The sequence below is a fragment of the Nematolebias whitei genome, chromosome 3, assembly GCF_014905685.2.
Source record: "Nematolebias whitei isolate Nwh7 chromosome 3, NemWhi1, whole genome shotgun sequence".
Lineage (NCBI taxonomy): Eukaryota > Metazoa > Chordata > Actinopteri > Cyprinodontiformes > Rivulidae > Nematolebias > Nematolebias whitei.
In genome coordinates this window covers 12,877,135-12,891,016 of record NC_056500.1, presented here as the reverse complement: position 1 = coordinate 12,891,016, position 13,882 = coordinate 12,877,135, and the positions used below count along the sequence as shown (strand labels likewise).

The following is a 13,882-nucleotide window of genomic DNA, read 5'->3' as shown; positions in this document are numbered from 1 at the left end:
AGAGTCCTGATGACTCCTAACTTGTGCTCCAAAGGGTGATGGGAGTCAAACTGCAAATACTGGTCTGTGTGGGTGGGTTTGCGGTACACCTCAGTTTGCAAATGTCCTCTATCAGAGACTTGAGACCTCACAGTCCAAGAAAGCCAGCCTGCCATTTTTTACATCTTCTCGTGTGAACTTGACGTATTTATCCACAAAGTTGATGTGGTCAGTAAAATGTTGGACTTCCTGAGATTGAATTTTAACCCAGGTGTTGTCAACATACCTGAACCTGTAAATAATGGTTAAACATTGCAGTTGGAGTTGCACCTCATTTTATATTTTTTTAATAATGACTTGACTCTTAAGCAAAAGCATCTCATTTTATCCATGCATGCCACCACTCCGTCCTACTCCGTGTGCTTGTACTTGGCAACATTAATAGCAAATTTGATGGCAAGGACTAATGTGTGAAAAGAAGAATGATGAAAATGAAATGAAGATGTTAAATAATTAGGAAATGTGAGGAAGGAAGAAAGCAAATATTTGCCGTGTGGATTGTTTTGAGATTAAAACTAAAAATGGGAGCAGCAGAGATATTGTAGATTTTATTTGTCACTAAAATATCTATGTCTATTTGTCCCTCAGAGTATCCTCCCTTTTAATAGAGGATTCATAAATTTGTCAAAGTAAACATAAACAAGTGTGAAGAAAACTGATTATATTTCTGTCTTTACTCTTTTAATGAATATGGGTTCTATTAAAATTATTTATTCAGAAATGTCAGGCTAGACTTGTTTAAAATCAATAGATCAAATTAAAAACTAACTTTGGAAACATTTGAATCTTTGACACAGTGGTTAATGCATTTTTTTTTAATTTGCGCAGTAAATACTGACAAAATACAGTGACTTTTAAAATACTTAAAGTTTCAAAACAACTTAAATGATTGATTGATTGATTGATTATTTGGCTCCTGTTTACCTGCACTGTGATAGTGGTACTACACTTTTGCATAGTTACACTAAATACAATCTGTAAAATCATGGGCAGCTGTGGCTGAGTGGTTAAAGCAGTTGTCCTCCAATGCAAAAGCTGGGGGTTCGATTCCACCAGTAGTCACATGCCAAAGTGTCCCTGGGCAAGACACTGAACCCCTCATTGCCTCCAATGTGTGTCCCATCAGTGTATGAATGTGATAAAGCACTGATTATTATTTGTAAAGATATAGTAGAGTACTGTATGAATGTATAAATGAGGGCACAGATTGTGTTGTAAAGCGCTTTGAGTGTCTTGACCAGACAGAAATATGCTAAATAAGTACAGTCCATTTACCATTTAAAGTACATATTTAAGTCAGCATCTGGTTTTTAGGAGCTTATGTGTGATGTTGAGCTTGTATTTCTGCCAGCACACCTGGTGAGCTGAGATTTGTGGACAAGATTGTGTACGTGGGCGAGGTTGTGTGCGCACGCATGGTCATCACGGCTCAGTGCCTGACATGTTAGACCGGAGCCTGATTGGATTCTTTGCTCCAGATACATTAAAGTCACTGACTGGTAGAGAAAAGCTATGAGGGCGAGTGCGTGTTTGTCTGTTTATATCATGTTGTGCCCATCTCTGTGTTTGTCTATGGTTAAGTGTGTTTCCATTAATACTATTTTCTTATTTTCTGCTGACAATGTGCACGCATAACTGTTTGCTCTGTGCTATAGTCTATATCTCCAGAAAGCTCAATTCTTTGCCCTTCAGAAGGTGAATAAGCTGTGCTGTTTCTCACTTCTCCATCTATTAACTGTCCAGTGGTTTGTCTGGCCATGGATGAATAGAAGTCTTTGACCTCAAGTTCAACAAAATCGCCTACAGCGCAAGGTCCAAGCCACGATGTAATCAGATACAGATTACTGACTACCGATTTAAAATTAAAATTGCTACACTAATCCGTTGGATGGATGTTTTTATGTGAGACAAATCCAGTCCTGTGGCAAAGTCTGATTCTCCTCTGCTCTTACTTTTTGCTTCTTCAGCAAATTCCTACACAAAGTGGGACTTTTCATTGACTGATCGACTGTACTCTGTCATTTTAAGCATTGAGCAATTGACTATGGCCATTTTAAACAGATATCAATTGTTAATTTAATTTTTAGTGGGTTTGTAAAGTGGTGTAGTAAATGGTAAATGGACTGTACTTATATAGCTCCTTTCTATCTGATCAAGATACTCAAAACACTTTACACTACAGTCTGTGTCCTCATTTACCCATTCATACAGCACTCTGCTAGATCTATACAAAGAATAACCAGTGCTTTATCACATTCATACACCGACGGGACACACATCGGAGGCAACGAGGGGTTCAGTGTCTTTCCCAAAGACACTTTGGCATGTGACTGCTGATGGAATCGAATCCCCAACTCTTTCATTGGAGGACAACTGCTTTAACCACTCAGCCACAGCTGCCCCAGTAGTAGATAGGATTTTCAGAGCAAGAAGGACCATTTCAGATAGACCGTGTTCAACCCTCCACCACCTGAGCTTCATTATTTTGTCGTCTGGTTCTTGCTGGCTTCAATTTCCAACAGTGAGATAATGTGGGAACATTTGGTCTAATATACATGTTTATGGATGGTGTTTTTCAGCAGTGACACCTAACGTTAAAAAGTAGAAGACAGTGGCAGCTGTGGATGAGTGGTTAGAGTAATTGTCTTCAAATGCAAGAATTGGGGGTTCAATTCCACCAGCAGTCGCATGCCGAAGTGTCCTTGGGCAAGGCACCGAACCACTCATTGTCTCCGATGTGTGTCCCATTGGTGTATGAATGTGATAAAGAACTGATTGTTCTTTGTATAGATACAGTAGAGTGCTGTATGAATGGGTAAATGAGGGCACAGATTGTAGTGTAAAGCACTTTGAGTAGCTTGATAACATAGAAAAGCGCTATATAAGTACAGGCCATTTACAGTGCATGTCACATCTGAGACGAACGTACAAACTTTATTTTCTTGACATCTCAGCTCCAATGTGCCATGAGTCACACAGCAGTAACATGTTACACTGAACGAGGCAATGCAGTTACAAAGAGTTAGTGAGATACTTTTATTGTTTACAAAAACTTAAATGTATCTCTTTTTAATCTGGTTCCAGTTCTGTCTTTATCTGGTATGAAATCAAGCTTGGATGCTGATCCAAGAATTGTTTCTCTTGAAGTTGGAAAAGACATTTTTACTCCCACGTCTTTCACTGAAACTGCTTGAAATAAAAACTATGTTTTAATCACCTCAATTAAAGACGCAGTCACAACCAGGTTATTCTTTAGTACATTTTAAGATTTAATAGCCCAGAATTATTTTTTTACTTTTTTTTTGTTGTCCCTCAGAAATAAATAATGGTCAAATCTTAGCTGTGAAGTTTAGGCTGATTCATATCAGAGAAGATTTTATCTGAATTTTGAGCTGAGCGAGTTTCTGCAGTGAGCATTCAGCTTTTTAGGCCAGACTGTTGTCTCTTGTTGTTCAGTATCCCAGTGGGAACCACACTGTCGAGCTTTTTGTTCACAGCTTGCTGTTTACAACCAACACTTGACTAACCAAGCAGTCTTTTATAATAAAAAATAAAAAAAACTTTTTTTTTAAGTATAAAAACAAAGAATTCTGTCCCATTTATAATATCACCCACTGGGATAAATTAAAATATGCTTAAATATATCTCGATGTTTGCTCAAAAAAACACTAAAAATAATCAGTTCCCCAAGTGTTTGTTTTTCAAAAACACTTTAAGCGTGCCTCTTATTACAACAGGCTCCACCAGAATACTGTTAATGCTGATGTTATTTATGTGCCCATCTGAATTAAATTATAATTGAATTACTTAGATGTGAGTTGAGATGATTAGCATGCTAGCAATAATAGCTAACAGGAAAATCCAATAGTCTATTATTGTAATGTGTCCCTTTGGAGCACTGGGCAGCCAGGTAGGAAAGAGGAACGCTATCAGCTAGTTATATCTGATTGTTATTATTATTAATATTATTTTGTTATGAGCTAGTTGGGCTTTTTATATGTCATTGCTTTCATGTGGGAAAGCTTTCCAGCCAACGACAAACACAACTGCACATAAACCCTGACTCAGAGGGAGAAAGAGCCTTAGAAAGGTTAGACATTATTAGACTTTGATGAAAATAAATTACCCACTAATATTTCTAAACAAATATGCAAAATAAATCCTGGAAAAGGTTCTACCCTGTGGCAGGCACCTGCTGCAGCCTCCTAACTCATGCTCATTAAATTCTCATTTACAAATGCAAAGTTTCTGCTGCACATGTGTTCTCAACCTGGAGCCAAACACATTCAATGTTATTTTTATGCATGGGGTTTATTAAAATGCTTGTGAATTTTCTCACACGTTTTTATGGATCTTTATTTTTGTGTAACTATTTCAACATTTGTTTGTCCTTCAACGGTTTTGTCAGATATTCAGTGAATTCAGTAAAAAAAAAAAAAATTTCACCTAAAATAGTATGGTGAGATATAAATTGCATAGATTATTATAGGTTGAGCTGCATATTGATTGGAAGCAAACTGTGATATGCAACTAATAGTTTCAGGTATTTCAAAATATATTTGCAACAATTTCAACTTAAAAAAAAAATCAACATGAATGCTAAAGTTTACATGCTGAAATATTCATTTAGAAGGCGAACATCTGCTCGGAAGGTCACCTGTTTGATTCCCTGGACCAACAAAATCAAAATGTGGGTGGGAAAGTTGAAGCACCCACATCTGCCTCCACCCTTATTTACCACACTCTGGGTCCCTTGAGCAAGGCCCTTAACCCCCACCATCTGTTCCTCTGGGTTTTCTAGTTGGCAGCTCTGTGCTCCACACAGAGGACTGTGGTAGCTCGGTGGTCTGTGCTTGTCAGGAAGGGCATGGGGCATAAAAGCAATCGCCAAGTTTTCCTGTGAGTTTGTTCGCTGTAGTGACCCCTGATGAAGGGAGCAGCCGAAAAAAAAAAAAAAAATTGATATTCAGTGTAGAGTTTGAAATCTTTTGGCACATCAGAACTTAATTTGACTAAAATTCAGAGGGCTGCGAAGCAATTACATAATTATTGATGCATGAATTCACTTCAGACAAGGTCCTGAGCACAGGATCTATCAGAGATAAAGGATGTAAAGCAGTTTGCTCTACAATGCTGTATAAACAGTTTTCATTCAAACAAGATTTAAAGAGGTAAATGGCCAAGAAAGAAGTCAAAATGCTGCATTCACTGACATAATCTAAGTATTGTGTATTATTAATATACATATTCTGTGGCAATGCATATGTGCATCACATGCTATAATTATGTTCTGCATTGTTCCCTTAACTTTGTTTTTGTTGTCTTGTGAATGTAAAAGCATCTGTGTTAGTTTATTTGATGTTGGATGATCATGTTTTATCGTAGCTCCAAAGTGAACAACAACGCTTAGAAGCCCTCATTTTTAACAAAAGAAAAGCAGATGCAAAACCTTTGCAACAAAATAAGATGTTTTTCAGTTTACTTAAATTTTTCCCACTTAGGCTGAAACTTTGACATTGTTCACTTTTTGGTCCTCTGGTTATGGCTGTTTGCTCGTTTGTTTGTTTTCCTCCTTCTTCAGATGGAAACGTGTACACAGCTTGCAAAAACTGCAACTCTTGTCACATATTTTCTTTTTTTTTTTCTTTTAACTTCATAGAAGTTGAACATTTTCCAAACAAAATGTCAATGCGGAAGTTGTTTCATGTCTTGATTAGCCTTATTCTTCCTTTTGTGCAGACACTGCATTTCCACTTTTTCTTATATAACATTAATAATATTGTTTAAAAATAATTTGTTTACCCTTTTTTAATTGATTCAAAATTCTCATTTTGTTCATTGTAGTATGCACCTAATATGACTGTTACACAATAATACTCCAAAAGAAACATTGCTAACTAGATCAACATGTCCATTCTCTTCTCTAGATGCCAAGGCCTGCCCTTCCAAAGAATTCCAGTGCCGTAACGGAAAGTGTCTGACACCCATTTTTGTCTGTGACGGGGATAATGACTGTGGAGATGCCAGTGATGAGGAAAAATGCTCCGCGCCCAGCTGCGACCAGCACGAGTTCCGCTGCAACAACTCTGAGTGCATCCCTGCCCTGTGGAGCTGTGACGGCGACCCAGACTGTAAGGACAAGTCTGACGAGTCCATGGAGCGCTGCAGTCGCAGGACGGAGCCCCAGAAACCCCGCTGCCCCGTGGGCGAGTTCCAGTGCGGGAGCGGAGAGTGTGTGCACATGAACTGGAAGTGCGACGGCGACGCAGACTGCAAAGATAAATCGGATGAGGCAAACTGTTGTAAGTCATCTGTGGATATGTTGTGTTCCTGATGTGTGGGCTGATGCATAATTGAGTGTGGAACTCAGAGTGATAAAATAATTCTGATGTTGTCGCTGTAATTACTATCAAACAAATCTCTCAGACTAAATTTATTCTGCTAACAACAATTGTCTGTACTATCACAGGATGATGTAGTATTCCCACAGTCCCGTGGACAGCAAGAGTGATTATATATAAAAAAAAGAAGCAGGATAATAAATAAAACAAACTAAATACTCAGTCATTAAATTAGTTGTTTTATGTAAACAAATTAGGAAGTTAAAACCAACCTGGCACTTTTTTTTTTTCCTAAAAAGGAAAGTAGCTTTGTGTCATAGCATGTTTAATACTTTTTTAAAGCTAAATGTTCTTGCATATTCATGATATTTATAATTCCAGATTATGATGAATGTTGGGATGTCATTTTATTGCCTGCCTTTAAAGACAAAGCAATAATGTTTTTGCCTGTGTGTGTCTGCAAAATTTCTCATGAACCACTTGGTGGAATCGTGTTGAAAACAAAAAAGGGTAAAATCATGTCATTTGGACAAGTTTCTTTTAGGGAGAAACGTTTCGTCTTTCATCTGAAAGACTTCATCAGTCTGTGGCCTGTCACCCCTAATCTGTCCTGTAATATCCCTCATCAATGTGTTTCAAGCCAGCCTCCCGTTGAACTCCCAGATACTGGCTTTAACACACGCAAAAAGGGACCATCTGTCCAAAACAATCATAACTTTTTGAGACAAGGTGGCCAACTTGCTACTCACAGGAACCGCCTGAGGACAACCGTGGCCAAACTTATGGTGGCCCTGAGGTATAAATGAACAACATTCGAAAAAGTGGAATTATATTTGAAAAAACAGAATTACGTTAAGCCAAAGCAGAAGTGGACTTCATTTACACCTCAGGGCCACTATACAAAATGGTCAGAAAAGTTTGTAAGCTCAATCATCCAGGTAGATAATGAAATAATTATTTTGAATGAAAGACGAAATGTTTCTCCCTAAAGGAAACTTGTCCAGATGACATGATTTAACCTTTTTTTTTGTTGTTATCTACCTAGATGATTGATTGTACAAACCTCTATCATTGATAACATTGACAACAACTGATTAACTTTTGGAGTCATTTGGTTTTAAGATGGCCGCCATAGCTAAGCAAATTTGAAAACTCAATTTGTTTTATAGATACTGAACTAACATTTGGTGTGGTAGTAGCTGGAAGTATTTCACAATGTGATCTCCAAGTGCTCACAAATCCGATGAGATCAGGTGAGGTAAGGCATGAGGTTGTGCATGATGTTATTTTAAGGGGTTTGACTAAAATGGCTATAGCTCTTCAATTTCTCAGCGTTGAATTATCCTGCTGTAAAATTTCTAAAAGGCAGCGGGTGATATGCATTTCTTCACAGAATGCTATGCATTTAAATAATTCATGTTTGCTCTCTGGACTGCCTGTTTGAAGTGTAAAGTAAATAGGTTTGTAGTGTTGATTTAATATATGTTAATATTAATATTAGTTTGATTTTTGTGTACCAACAATATTTCATTATTTGTTGTGGAGCATTGGGTTTGTGTGTGGATTTCCTTTCCTAGTTGGAAACACATGAAAGGCTCTCCTCCTCTTTATTGTGAACAAAGACTATGTGACAAATGTGCCACCAAATGACTGAAGGAAGATCAGTGCTAACCGTATCATGATGGGCCATAAGCGTGTTGCTATGCAACCATGTGATCTGCACAAGCAGGAGGAGAATTTGAGTGCATGTTTGACTGTGTGCGTTTTATGAGTGTGTGTATGTGTGTGCATGAGTGGGAGATGAGGGTCCTTCATCAGGCAAGACCCCCATCTGGTCCTCTCTTCACACACCCACACAACACTCGCTAAGATCACAGCAGGTTTGCATGTAAGACATGATACAAGCACAACTACACAGTGATGAATGCATCCACAATACTCAGCCAGATGCAGAAACACAAGAAGTCGCCATGCATGGAGAAAAGATCTGCTGTTCCACTTACACACCTGCACATTCATGCGTGTTCAAATACTCATGCTACAAATCCCTGCATTACAACTGGATTCAGAAACGTTTTCATACAGAACTGTCGTTTCGTCAGACTTTTGGGGGCTTCAGGTGTCATCAGTTGTACTGGTATCAAGACTCCACATGGATTCAGATATATTCCAACTAATATTTTTCCAGTTTTAATGGAATTTTCTGCATCTTTATGCAATAGTTATAGCATGCCGGCTTTGTGTTGTGAAATGCTGGTAAGATAGCTGCGTGTATTCTTGTCCAACACTGAAAATAACATGTAGAATGTTTTACACAATCTGTTTGTGGTTGGAGTATGTGTTGTAAATAACTTTTTGCTGCTATCATGTCAGATTTTAGCTCAATATTTGTAAAGATCACTGATATTTGGACATTTTTGTCGGGGCTGAGGTCCATTAGCTGTGGATGTTATCAGTCATAAATATACAACACACGATTGGCTGATTGATGGAAGGCGACCAACCAGAGCATTGTGCTGAGAGTCATACTGGCTATTGGAAGTACCGGGACATTTCCCGGTGGCCTGGTCCGCTCAGTGATCGCCAAGGAACTGGACCAAAGGCTTGGTTTGGGTCACACTTGATTGTATTAAATAAACAATCCATGCCGCTCACTCAGGTATCCACCTCACTGAAGCTCCCTGAGCAGTAGTGATGAGGGAAAGACAGATCCCACCCTGCCCCTCCTTTCTTTTTCTGAGGCTGTCACAGCAGAGCAGAGACACTCAACAGGCAGACGCCCAACCTGTTGTGCGGCATGGATTGCTAATTTAAAATAACCAAGCGCAATTTGAACCAAGCCTTTGGTCCAGGCCCTTGGCGGTCACTGAGCGGGCCAGGCCACCGAGAAATGTCTCGGTGCTCCCGATGGCCTGTCCGCTCCCAGGATTGCCTCAGTAATCGTAGCATCAGTCTGTCTGCTCTCTTTTGCTGTTCTCGTTTAGAGCATTAAGAGAGTTTAGAACATTGCAAGAGTGTGGGAAAGGTTTATAAAACCTTAATATATGTATTAAAATACTAAAATAAATGTAATGTCCCTACTTTGTGGATTTTCACCTATCGTGGGGTGTCTGGAATGTAAATCCTGCAATAAGTGAGGGACTACTGTGTTTTGTTACAGGTATAGACGAACATGCACACACATGGACACAGGCAAAAAAAAAAAACGTTATTCTTCCACCATTGTCTTTTTCAGCTGGTGATAATAAGGGTAACATTTCCAACTTATTTTTAGCTGTAGCTTTTCAAAACTCATCCCTAAGTTTTTCATATTTAATTAGAAGTAAAAACAAAAATCCAAGATGTTAGCGACTAATTAAAAAAAAAAAGCTGACTGTCTCTCACCATCTTGTTATTGTTAGTTTTAAAGGATGGAAATGAAAATATGTAAAAAAAAAAAAAAGGAATGAATTATTGGATTAGGTCAATAAAATGCAGCATTTGCTGGACAACATTTACAAAGCTTTAAAAAGTCTATTTATGCTAAATGAAATGGGTAACATAGCTGAACTGTTGTGTCATTTCAATTAAAATGGTTTGCATAACCTTTGTATAACCACTGTGTGTCAGTTCTGATGAGGCAGGATGTATTTATTTGTGTCTGTGTGTACGCTCATTGCAGTGAGAATAAAAGCGTCTGGTTGGAGGTCTTTATCGAACAAGATGTAATGGTTTTAGTTGTCTGTGTAATGCAAATGAGACTGCAGAGCACAGCTTAGGGAGGTGCAGCATTTCAGTATAAATCGGAGATGTGAGATGTTAGTCATCCAGTTTGTTCCCTCCGCCTCCTCTTCCTCAGTCCTGTCAAGCTCACAACATTCCTTCAGCCTCAACCCCTTGTTTATTTAATCTACTCTCTTATTTAGAGCATCTGTCTCAATAATCCGGTTAGATTTTGCAGACGTCCTGAGGCAAGTGACAGTGAGGATGGTGACAGGAGGTTAATGTAAATGAAAAGTGGTCACAAGTCAGTTTTCTCTCCTGCCAACACTTATAGAGATGACAATCTGTTATCATTACTCTTCATCTTGGGGGGGATTATCTTAATTAGCTGAGCTCAGATTCTGATGATTTGGTTGGGATAATTTGCACATTTTTGAGCAGATAAAAGTTCTTGCACTGCCTTTTCTTTTTGTTTGAGCAGTTTGAGTCAGCTTTACCTTTCTATTTGCATTTTTGTGCATACACCTTGTTAAATTTAGTGTTTTGGATTTTTTTTTAATGTGATGTACTATCTGTGTACACTAACCTACACATTTTCTCTTTGAATGCGTGGCTGTGTTTTATGCCATATTTCCAGATAAAAAGGTTGCGCGCCACTAATTTCTACAGGCTGCACAGTTATTGATCACGTCTGCCTTCATGGTTGAGCAGAGCCAGTCCAAAACACAATACATGAATAATTAAACAGCCAGTTAGAAAGATGAATGAGAGAAATAAAGCCACCTTCCACTATTAGAGTACAAATGTCTATATACACACACATTCTCAGCAGATCACAGGATGTGAGTTTTTTTCTTATGTACTGCATAAATAACTGCTTTATTTTTTTGTTTTCATGAGCTCTTTGTGTGCAGGTAAAAATTGGGAAGCCATTGATAAATTGGAAAAATATAGAAAGTGGAGCTTTGAAAAAAAGCTAACTATGCCTATATACAGATTTGCATTTCTTCATTAAAACAGTAGAGGACTAGATAACAGGTTGTGTTCAACAGGCTGCTTCTCAAACTTCTGGTTTTGCATTATTTAAAATATAAAAATATGGATTATTTGCACGGAAAAGTTAAATGTCAGCTAAGTCCTGCACATGCCTCTGTGTTGTGCATGTCCTGCAGCCCTGCTAACGTGCCGACCTGATGAGTTCCAGTGTGGTGACGGCTCCTGTATTCACGGTACCAAACAGTGCAACAAAGTTCACGACTGCCCCGACTTCAGCGATGAGGCTGGCTGTGTCAACGGTAAACATCCCACCCTTACAGCCTTCTCCTTTAGATAGTAACTGTAATGAAAGGGTTGATGTTCTTCTGAATTCTGAGTTTATAATTTGTGCAAATGATAGTTTTAATTTAGTTATTGATTTAATTATTGTTAAAAGTTTGTTCACTTACTGCTTTAAGCATTTGAATGAGCTCCACAGGGATGAAGCAGTATAGGCCCGATGCCTGTGCTTGTTGACTCTGTCCCTTGATGATCTTAAAAACAGTTTAAAAAATGTTTAGAAGAAAATAAATGTCAAGTTGTGTTTATTTGTCATATGCAGATTAACACAAGGTTAACAGTACAATGAAATGTTGGAGTTGAGATTTGACTTGTAAAAAAAAACAACAAAGAACAAATACGAAAATACAAAAGCATGCAATAAGAGTATAAAAATAAAGTGTCAAAAAGTGAAAAACTAATTATAATATTTACAAGGTCCTAAATAGAGATAGTAAACAGCAACATGGTAGAATATAAAGGTGCAAGTAGGATGAATTTATATGAATAAGTGTTTCAGGGTAGAAATATAAGCTAAAATGCACATGGTATATATTGCACATTAACATAAACTACACAGGTTGTGTGACAGGTTGTTGCACAGGTAGTGAGTAACATTACTTGTGGTGTAGTAAACAGTGTAAGGAAGGTGAGGTGAAAAGGCTGCATAGTATTAGAAACCTTTATGTTATAGAAGCAAGTGTATGAAAGATATAAAAGAGATGCAAATATGTTTATTTTCTAAAAGATACAATTACAAGTTAATGTATCAAACACACCTTTAAGGGCCGGACAGTGGTGCAGCTGGTAGAGCTGCCGCCTCTCAGCGAGAATGTTGCCAGATCCAATCCTGACCAAGGTTGACATTCTGGGTGGGGTTTGCATGTTCTCTCTGTGCATGCGTGGGTTTTCTCCGGGTACTACGGTTTCCTCCCACAGACCGAAAATATGTATGTTAGACTGGTTGGTAACTCTAAATTGTCCCTAGATGTGAGTGTGAGAGTGAATGTTTTTCTTGTTTGTCTCTGTGTTCCTGTGATGGACTGGAGACCGGTCCAGCCCCGCCTCTCACAGTGATAACTGGACATGGCCACCAGTGACCCCCACGAGCCGAAAAGGGAAAAAGTGTTTAAAGATAATGGATGGATGGAAAGAAACACACCTTATATAGGAGTAAAAAGAGAACCTCACTAGTTGGTGACCTGAAAACGATCAAATAAAGAGGAAAAAATTATATATATATATATATATATATATATATATATATATATATATATGGGGGGGAGGGGTCCAGCATTGTCCTCAGGTAGATGCATTAGCTTTAACAATACTCAAATCTCCTTATAACCTGTATTTACATGAGTAACAAATGCCCTACAAACTGTTTAAGTGAGCTTCATATTGATTGTTTCTGCCTCAGAAATAAAATAGTGCATTTTTTAAATTATATAAGTATATTATTATGAAACATTATGAATGTTTCTATTCAGTTCCCTGAGATGACTTCTGTTGTGACTCGGTGCTATATAAATAAACTGAATTGAATTGAACTGAATTATATATATTTTTTTCATTTTGAACGCAGTTACAAAATGTGAAGGACCAAGAAAGTTCCGCTGTAAAAACGGGGAGTGTATCGACAGCAGCAAGGTGTGTGACCGTGTGAAAGACTGCAAAGACGGATCTGATGAACCCATGAAGGATTGTGGTAAGATGACTCCTCTCTGACCTTGACTTAGAAACAAACCTGCGTACCCACATTCAGTATTTTTCAGTCTTCACCATCTCAGACATTCAGGGATTAGATGCCTGAAAGAGTCCGGGCACCACAGATTGTGTAGATGGTCACTCTTCTTAGAAGAATGAGGTTTGTTTGATCAAGGCAGAGTGTATGAGAACATTTCTCAGCTGAGTGTGATGTTCAAAGAGCAGAGCGATCTTTCCTTCTCCTGTAATCTTAGCCAAGAAAATCTGGCTATGCCTTCACTCATCTCACATTAAATGCAAAACAAACCGAGAAAGGCAGCTGAGAAAATCAAAGTTCCTAATAAAATCAGAGAAGTTAACGAGCCTTGTGTAATTGCAGTTCAGGTTAGCTGTGTCACAACAGTGAGTCTTTTTCAAGTGCAAATGGAAGTGTCTGAGGTTTCTGAAAGAAGCTGCTCTTCACTCGGTCTGACCTTTTTCATGTGGAGTGCTCTCATCATTGACATGGTTACCAATTTATATTTGAGCATGCTACTTTCCCAGCCATATCTCATCTTAAAGGAGATGCATGTTGCTATATGTAAAGTGCCTAACAACCATATTGTAGATGTTTTCAATGATCTACCAGTACTTCAACACTTCTATGAAAACTAGCAAACAATTTGCAACATTGCTGTTTCATTGCTGAAACAAGTAGTTTTGTTTTAAAAAGAAATTAAAAAAAAAAGTATACATTGTATTTCAGTTTCTTGTTTATTTTAAGTAGTTTTGTTGTTATT

The 13,882-nt window shown here is 38.1% G+C and overlaps 1 protein-coding gene across 1 annotated transcript in view; it reads left to right on the top strand.

The window, feature by feature from the left end:
* The window catches only part of lrp8 (low density lipoprotein receptor-related protein 8, apolipoprotein e receptor), a 91,673-nt gene that overhangs the window by 40,120 nt on the left and 37,671 nt on the right, over positions 1 to 13,882 (top strand). The window contains exons 4-6 of the mRNA XM_037698031.1: positions 5,967 to 6,341; positions 11,255 to 11,377; positions 12,982 to 13,104. Of these exons, the coding sequence (XP_037553959.1) occupies positions 5,967 to 6,341; positions 11,255 to 11,377; positions 12,982 to 13,104 (621 nt within the window). The remainder of the gene's footprint in view (positions 1 to 5,966; positions 6,342 to 11,254; positions 11,378 to 12,981; positions 13,105 to 13,882) is intronic.